Source organism: Austrofundulus limnaeus, unplaced genomic scaffold (assembly GCF_001266775.1).
Source record: "Austrofundulus limnaeus strain Quisiro unplaced genomic scaffold, Austrofundulus_limnaeus-1.0 Scaffold15, whole genome shotgun sequence".
NCBI classification, from domain to species: Eukaryota; Metazoa; Chordata; class Actinopteri; order Cyprinodontiformes; family Rivulidae; genus Austrofundulus; species Austrofundulus limnaeus.
Window position 1 is genome coordinate 2,102,837 of NW_013952417.1, and position 8,693 is coordinate 2,111,529.

The 8,693-nt window shown below is 37.5% G+C and overlaps 2 protein-coding genes across 2 annotated transcripts in view; both read right to left on the minus strand.

Annotated features, from left to right (window-relative positions):
* kcnab2a (potassium voltage-gated channel subfamily A regulatory beta subunit 2a) overlaps window positions 1-2,283 on the minus strand; it is a gene marked incomplete at its 3' end in the record, with an annotated part of 85,111 nt that extends 82,828 nt beyond the window's left edge. Inside the window, 1 exon segment of the mRNA XM_014002845.1 lies at window positions 2,194-2,283. Within this exon segment, the coding sequence (XP_013858299.1) occupies window positions 2,194-2,272 (79 nt within the window).
* A 1,882-nt stretch (window positions 2,284-4,165) lies between these two features.
* park7 (parkinson protein 7) lies at window positions 4,166-7,938 on the minus strand. The gene is made up of 6 exons (XM_014002846.1): window positions 7,750-7,938; window positions 7,112-7,213; window positions 6,818-6,877; window positions 6,623-6,692; window positions 4,915-5,001; window positions 4,166-4,578 (listed from the first exon to the last, which is right to left on the minus strand). The coding sequence occupies exons 1-6, from the start codon at window positions 7,837-7,839 to the stop codon at window positions 4,418-4,420; spliced, it is 570 nt and encodes a 189-aa protein (XP_013858300.1). The 5' UTR covers window positions 7,840-7,938; the 3' UTR covers window positions 4,166-4,417.
* Between the last annotated feature and the right edge of the window lie 755 nt (window positions 7,939-8,693).

Here is an 8,693-nt window from a genome sequence, read left to right on the forward strand (position 1 = left end):
CATGTATTAGCTCAGCGCGACACATTCTCCTCTCTTCACTGAGGTCCTACAGTATTTTTACAGTCTTTATTTTACAGTTAAAATAAATGTTTATCAAATAAAGCCTAATGTTACAACTAATCAGGGATCCCTTTAAACAAGTATCTTGTATAATGATGTCCATATTCAGAGAATGTGTTAGGGATGCTTCTCAGCCACTACCATACCAAATTTTAGCTCAGTACCTTTAGAACTGACTGAGTTAAAGCCATTTTTTCTGATTGATAAATTTGATTAGCCGTGGCAGCATCAAAATCAATTGGCAACTATATAGTTGACTATATAGCTCCAAACCCAATCATGTCAACCCTGTTGAGTTTTTCTTGCACATTCAGCTTCCGGTGCAATCTTGACAAGAATCAAAAAGAAGCAGGTACAGCATGTACACGTTTAGTTTAACCAGGACTTATACATGTACAAATTGTTATAACAGATTTGACCCAATTTAGCACAGCTTGTATTTAATTTTTAATGTTACGAAAGTGTGAAGWGACCAAAACACATCAGCTAAATTCCACAGTGAGTGCCAAAACCAGATTCATGCGTATGTTGCCGATTACAAAAAAACATGTGATAAAGCCGTGTGCTTGGGTTATTGGAACTCGTTGTTGGAAAAATATTCAGTATTCAGTCAAGCTAATTTCTGCCTTTACTGTCTGCAGGCCAATGCAAGCGAAGGATCTAATCAGGAGATGCAAAAAAGCAGCAGCCTAATTGCATCATTAGCTAAACCAATGACTCAGGCAGAGACTTCAGCCTCACCCTTCCCCCAACCCGGACGTCTTCTGCCCCGTCCAGAAATAGGGAGTCAAGCCTCCAGTTCTTTACTGTACAGCTGCTCGAGCAGAATAATTCTAGCATGTTATGCGGAACGACTCAAAATGTTAACGTTTCCAGAAATACCCAACTGGAAAAGCACAGCGTTAATGAGACTATGCGCTATACGTCGTCGTCAAAACAATATTTAAGCAGTCRTGTTTCTCCTGCAGGGAGAGGCAAAGATCAGTTCTTGAGCTTGGATAACATAATATGGTGATGCTGTTACGACATGACGGGCACGGCCCTGTCTAAAGCATCTAAACTCAACTAGCTGTAACTTTTCCAACAGCACCCAGAGGTGATCATTATACACAGGTGCACCCTCCTGATTTTGATATGATGTGACGTTAACTGTGATAAGTCCCTTGTAACGTAATAAGAAACATTGCCCCGGTCTTTGTTTTGCAGGATGCTGTTCTGGGAGGATAACGGTGGGTAAAAAAGCCACTCTGATTTGGATGACCCGGGCATCTTATGGTGTGACTGCTGCAGCTGCTGAGGCAGTTTCTCAGCAACTGAACATGCAGTCCACCAGAGGGGAACTTGCTTTGCATTTCCTGCCGCTGTAAAGTGAATGATTAGAAAAAAAGAGAGAGAGAGCATATGGTTGTTCCTGTGTGAAAGTGTCAAAAGTGAAGAAGATCAGATCTTTCTCTCTGGTAAAGCAAAGTCATCACAGCAAAAATACTGCTGCAGATTTACAAACAGGAACATGGTTCTTGAAGTGGYTATGGTTGTATAGCAATGCTATGATTTTATATTTTAGCCCCTCTGGTCAGGTCTAACCTGGCCTCTCTCTGCCGCAATGCATTACCACACAGACAGCGGCCGTCTGACTGCGGCTCTTTGCAGCGGAGGATGGAGAGCTTCTGGAACTGACGTCTCCATGTCGTCTCACATCTGCAGAGCCTTCTCCTCTCTGCTCCGCTGCAACCACTGGCTCTGTGTGTGAGCGCTCAGTCTGTGTGAACGCGTATCTCTGAAACGTGAGCATGAATGACAAACGTTACCRCGGGATAACCCCTGTCTTCCACTCCAGGGCCAGTTGTTTTGGACGCTGATGTCAATCCATTTATAATGCYGTAAGATTGCAGCAAACTTCAGGCGCAGCACTCAGCAAGCTAATCACGGCTAATACACCCAGGATCATTTTAGCAGATACACGCTGTGCATTTTAGGCAGGTTGCTTWATGTGATGGTTTGCTTGCGATCACGTTAAATAGCAAGCTTAACAAATACATCAACACAATTGAACGCATTTCGGAGGTGCAGTTTGGTTCTTATGATTCTGAATAATCCGTACACTACTCGAAGTTATTAACCCAATTGTCCTACCTTTGGTAAAATCCTCCTCTTCCTTCTCAACTGTGGTGAAGCGACCCACTGGATTTTGTTGCTCTGACACAGCGACCATGCGCCTTATTCTAAGCCCCGCCCCCTGGCTTTCCGGTGATGTCATTCGTCAATCACAACACAACTGCAGACAACACGAGGTTTCTCATTGGCCAGGCCAGCTGTCAATCTTTTTGGATTCTTCTTCCCGCGTCCCYGTCTGTACGTTACATTATACAGTGCTGTATAAAGCAGTGGTTCCCAAAGTTGGGGTCGGGACCCAAAGTGGGGTCCTGAAACATCAAGGTGGGGTCCTGATAATATTTTCTAAATTAATTACATTTTTGCCTTAGTTGCCTAAAATGTATAAATGTAGAATAATAAATAATAAAAGTTGATCAGATACATGTGTTTATCATCCAAAAATAGTTGTGGGCACAGGTCTCTGCTACTGTTATTTTGTGAGTAAAAAGCTGAAAAGTTTGAGAACCACTGCACTTCAGAAATCGATTTAAAGGGTTGAAATACTTGGTGGTGTAATATTTCCCTATAATTATTACAAAAACACAAAATAAGTATAAATAAGTATTTATATTTGTGTAGCCTTTGTTTTTAGGGTTATTAACAAAGTTTGTGTACTCAGACCAGTAATATTTGGGGTCACAATTTTTTGCCATGAATATTTGGTGGGTCTGAAGATAAAAAGTTTGGGAACCACTGGTATAAAGTACCTCAAAGTGATACTTGAGTAAATGTACAAGTATCTTATCATAAAAATACTTTGGTAAAAGTTAAAGTCTTCCCTAAAAATATTACTTGAGTAAAAATCTTAAAGTATTTGATATTTTTTGTACTTAAGTATCAAAAGTAAATTTCTGACACAAAATCTAAAGTATTAAAAGTAAAAGTACTAAGTAAAAGTGAGCAGTTAGATTTTCCAAAACGACATTCATTGAGAGGTGATTCCTCCAAAAAAAAAATTTTTTTTCTAACGGCGTGCAGCTGTGATGGGTTGTGTACAAGCTAATAGTGTGTCAGAATGGTATATATTTATACTTCTCATCCAAMMACAATTAAATTCACTCTGTCCAGGAGACACAATTTATCAAGATAGTTTTTTTAAGTAATAACTCAGAATAAAATAGTGACGACTTTCTACTTCTTACCTTTTTAAAAAATGTAATGAGAAGAAAGTATAGATAATTGTGTAAAAATGTAATGAGTAAAAGTAAAAAGTACACTGAAAAATAATTACTCAAGTATACAGATAACCAAAAATTCTACTTAAGTACAGTAACAAAGTATTTGTACTTAGTCACTTCACAACTCTGCATTAGCCTATTATTAGGCTTTTGAGCAGAACCACAAGTCAAAACAAAACAGTGACCTTTAGGATTCATATGAAGACAAGTGGGTTCATCTTACAATGCTATCATGACAGGTCACCTGTTACTGTGCCTTAAAATAAGGAAGATGCTTTCTTTTTAAAGTTCATAAGGAACACACTTGTTTTTAGGAACCATTGGAAATTAATTTAGAAATAATAAACTAAATTAAGTGATTTCATCTAATCACTAGTGAAGAATTGTTTTTTTTTTCCTTGCTGGGACAAAAATATACTTAATTGAAGCTACGAAGAAGTTTGATGCTTAAGTTACTTTTTGTCTTTTAATTGAACAAATTCTTATTAAAAAARGTGACAGCATATTTCAAAAAGGCTAGCTAAAATTAGCCACATAGCTAAATATAACACACTAGCAATTACCTACAAGTAATAATGGGTTTAATGGTTTAGTTGTGGTTTCCAGATAAGATCTTCCCCATAGTGACAGAGCCTCACAGCTGAGAATTATCAAAACATCAAAATACAGCTGTCTCTGCGCCTCTCTGTCCAATCATTGCTTTTTTTTTTCTTTTCCTGAAAGTTGGCAATCCAAGATAGGTGGGACAAGCCGTCAAAATAATGTGACTAACAAAACGAAACCAGACGTTTTATTTTGAAAGCACRTTTAGTAATTTTCCATACCACATTTTCATGATTAAAGGGCCTTTGATTTTCTTATTACCAGTGTAATGAAAGAAGATAAGTTGTTAGACTTGTGTCCTGTAGAGAAAATGATTYGTCACTTTTATGTTTAGTTCAAGCCACACATTGAGTCAGCTGTCTCCGTTATTCCAGAACATTACGCTGAGCAGTGACGTTTGCAAGGACTGCAAGTGAACCAAGTCAGTCTTTCATAACAAGAGGAGCCTTGACTTGAGCTGCAACCTCAGCCCCCATGAGTTCCTCTACAATCGTCAGGGCGAACTCAAAGCTGGTCCCTGGCCCACGGCTGGTGATGTAATGGCCATCCTTCTGCACTCGGGCCTCTGAATATTTATAGTGGTCTAAAAAAAGACAAAGAGCATAAGGATAATGACAACATGTGTGAGCGAACAGCAACACATTACAGGCATCAGAGTAGTTCAAGCACAAAAAAAAACACAAACCAGGATTATTTAATACTCTGCTCTAGTATGTTCTGTCAAATCCCTGCATCCTCTTTCACCTCAAAGTGCAGTGTTGTCCAAAGGCACTGTGGCATGATTCTCTACAGGCAAACAAAAAGCTTGAACAGCACCATCTGCTGCCTTTCACAAGTACTTACAGCTCCTTGACAGTAGTACAGATAAGTGTATTAAAAACAGTTAGTGGTTCAAAGGTTGTTTTTTTTTTTTTTTTACCTCCAGCCATCATCTTCTCCTTCATGGCAGGATGTGTAGTGACTGTGCTGCCGTAGCCGATGCCATGTGCCAAAAGAGCAGTGGGACCTGAAGAAGGGCAAAGCTGTTTAAGATTTAGTTTTTTAGCTTTTTTGTTAGATAACACAAAAAAAAAAAAAGTTCTTTTGCTTATGTAATCTCTAGTTTTCAACAAAAAAAAATGATATTAGAATGACTCACTTTAAAGTTTGCACAAAACCACCTTAAAAATGTTACATTTCATCAAATGCAGCAGATTTACATTATGGATTTGTGTTAATAATAAATGAAAGGCACATGCACAAAATATCTAATAACACTTGTGTCCTAAAGGTGTCCTCAACCTTAGTGTTATTTCCAGGAATACACTCACACAGTATTCAGTTTCAGTCCCTCTCCAAAGTGTACGCAGCAAAGGGAGACGCGGAGGACACAGACTGCTGCTGCATTAACTTTGATAATGTCCTAGCACTAGTGTGAGTGCATCCAAAAACTGTTAATAAATAGAAAGTTATTGATCACGCTCCTTTGGCTGCATTCCCGTGCAGTTTCAAGATTATGCTCTCCCCTGGCAGAACAACAGACTGCCAGTTAAAGCCAAGCTACTCTGCAGAGAGCAGTCTGGGAGACAAAACTGTCCAACACTGAGGAATATGAACAGAGAAAACAAGATAATTGTTATGTTATGTTATGTTATGTTAGTTACGTTACGTATTAGGGGTGCAACGATACAGAAAATTCATGATTCGATTCAGTTCAATATTTTAGTCTCACGGTTCAATATTTTTTTTCGATACAAAAAGGAGAAATGTACATGACCTTTTTAACTTGAATTTATCGAAATTAATTATGAACATTTGTTTAACCTCAAAAGTACAGTTTTTAAATTAAATGTTGCTGAAACAGCAAGTTGCTCAGTGGATCTGCACTCGACAATGCAGCCTAGGTGGAGTAGTCGAACACAGATCCACTGATCCTTCATTTCAGAGCATTTTCCAAAGACAAGCTGATAAAAAAAATTTTTTTAAATCTGTATTGTTCGATACGAGTGTGTATTGAACGGTTCTATACGGGTACATGTATTGTTGTAACCCTAAAATAAATAAATAAATAAATAAATAAATAAATAAATAAATAAATAAATAAATATGAAGGCAATTTCATTATTTGCAATTAAGATTTTAGTTTATCAGAACAGCAACTTCCGTGTTATGACAGTATAATGGGTTTTGCATAGGCCTCCCTTTGGTGGTTCCATTTAAGAGTAAATTCCTATGAGGATTTCACTCATTTCTGGGTCAGCCTTCAACAATCTAATTAGCTGCATAGGTCCCATGTCCCAATTCAAAATGTCTTTTCTTTGTCCTTCCTTCCTCTACTTATAAAAGCTGTTAAATAAAATGGACGTTCTTCAGGGGCAAAGTTGTTTACAAWATTTTTCTAATTCTCATCTCAAAAGCTTGTTGAAATTTGGGTGTTTGTCCCCTGGCCTGACAAAAAGCTAGTTTTGTTTGAGTGACTTACACATGTTCTTGTCAAAATATTTCCACACCACAAGTAAAATTCCACAAAAAAAATAAAGCATGACAGTCATGTTTGAGGTCACATCATATTTAACTCCAACAGAGAAACAAATCTATTGGAGGATGGTTGTGTATAATTATGGTTAGTTTGTTTTCAGAAGGTGWACCTGCACAGATGGCTGCAATCAGGCCTTTTCTGCCATCTTGATCCTTCAGGACCTCCTTTACAGCAACTGACTGGAAGAGAATAAAAAACAGATGCACAGTGACTCATTCGGACGCCACATGAAAACACACCGTGACACTGACTATATTATACAAACACGGAGGAGCAGGGTTAAATAAAAGCAGCGTTTTCTCACCTCTGCCAAATTCTGGGCACCTGGCATTCCACCTGGCAAAACCACAGCATCATAAGGACCCTTGGGAGACAAACCAAATGAGGATTATCTGAGCAAAGAGAAATAAAGGCACTGATTTGGTTTTGATTATTCATTTGCTGGATAGACGTAAGCCCTTGTTCCAAAATATTCAAAGAATCAGTTCCAAAAGTTACACTGAATCTGTTCTGACAGCACACCTTAGGCAAAGAATATCACAAAAACACTGAGGGATTTTTAGATAATTACCAGTGTGTAAAATTTTAACTGACTCACCAGTTTGCTGGCTTCCTCTAAACTTGTATCAGGACAGATGACAACATTTCTACTGCACTGGACTGGCTCTTTTCCTGTTAAACCTGCAACCGTGACTGCAATCTACAAACAAACAAACAAACAAACAAACAAATAAATAAAAGAGAGAGAGAGTGAGTGTGTGTGTTTGGAACACCAGTGCAGGTTCACAGCACTCTATCGCATCCTTGGTGCACTGAACACGGTGGTTAAGACTTTTATTTTGAAAGTAGAGTGTTGAGGTTAAATGAGGTTGGACTTTGACATTTAAACTTGGCATCAGACTGAACTCACTGTAAAGGTTATGAGACACAACGAGCAAACTGCAGATAAAACATTACCGATTCAATAAATGCTAAAGGGTCGTTAGCTAAACACAACAATGTTGTTAGCATTCATTATGTCYCAAACTCTCTGCAAATACAGATTTTCAGGCGCACAATATCCTTTTTTATAACAGACACTATTATATATTACTGTTATTAATGACTTTTTGAAAAAACTTAAATCACAAACTTTGAAATCGTGATACTGCTGCCGGTCAAGCGTCTGAAATCGTAAATAAAGCTAGCACGCTATGTTGCTAACTGTTAGCATTCAGCATCTTGTCAAGTACAAACCCCGGCTCTGCGCATAATATCCACAGGGATAACTGTTTCCATCTCCTCTGCACCTTTAGACAGGATCACTATCGCTCTCTTTCCTGCCATGATGCGTAACTTTACAGTTACTTTTCTGCAGAAATACAAACGCACGCAGTAACTTCTAGTGGCCAAAGGAAGACCTGCTCATGCTAGCAAAGGGAACGAAGGGTTGCCAGACCGCGTGTTTTTATCCCCCTTTTTATTAACAGTATTTTATATTCAAACTTTTAACTTCGTAAGTCAAATAGACTGCCTATTCGTACGTTGTTGAAATAAATTATTTTTATTACCAATATTTGAACGAAAGATATTTGAACTTTAAAACAATCATCAATAAAATAACTGCATTGGTTCATGAGAGTAAATAAATATGTTTAATTCACCTTTTATTTATAACTGCAACCCTTCTATTTGATGGCCAGATTGCACAGCTGGAAATAGCTTACTTATGTTCTTCTCCTTGTATTTAAAATAGATATGTGATAGTTTTACTGTTGATAATATTAATTAGAAAGTAAATGTATGCATTAGTTAATGATCATGTAACAAGAGAATTAAACTTTGAATGCTAAACTACTTTTATAGCTCCACGTTTTATTTTTAAGTCGATGATTTATTTCGTTTGCGTGTATTTACGAATATTCCACATTTTAGAGCCAATGTATGTAATTTACTACGTTTTCCAGCAGAGGGAGCTATTGATCAAATATTTAGTGAAGAATTTGAAGAAGAAAACAATTACCTTTACGGTTTTTTCATTGTTTATTGTTTGTTATTAGTATTTTTTTCATGTCTTTATTCCTATGACTGACTGCCTTGCAGTCAAATATTATTTTGACTTAGAAGATAAAATGTTTGGGTGAGGGAAGTGAAAGGTTGTTGTTTTTTTAATTTGCTGAATGGAATTACTCCACTTCACC

Excerpts from the sequence above, each read along its gene's own strand:
- park7 (XM_014002846.1), bottom strand. The coding sequence starts at position 7,839 with ATGGCAGGAAAGAGAGCGATAGTGATCCTGTCTAAAGGTGCAGAGGAG. Across the intron at positions 6,878-7,111 it reads TAGAGGAAGCCAGCAAACTG|GGTCCTTATGATGCTGTGGT; the intron begins GTGAGTCAGTTA and ends TTGTCTCCCAAG. Across the intron at positions 6,693-6,817 it reads GTGCCCAGAATTTGGCAGAG|TCAGTTGCTGTAAAGGAGGT; the intron begins GTGAGAAAACGC and ends ATTCTCTTCCAG.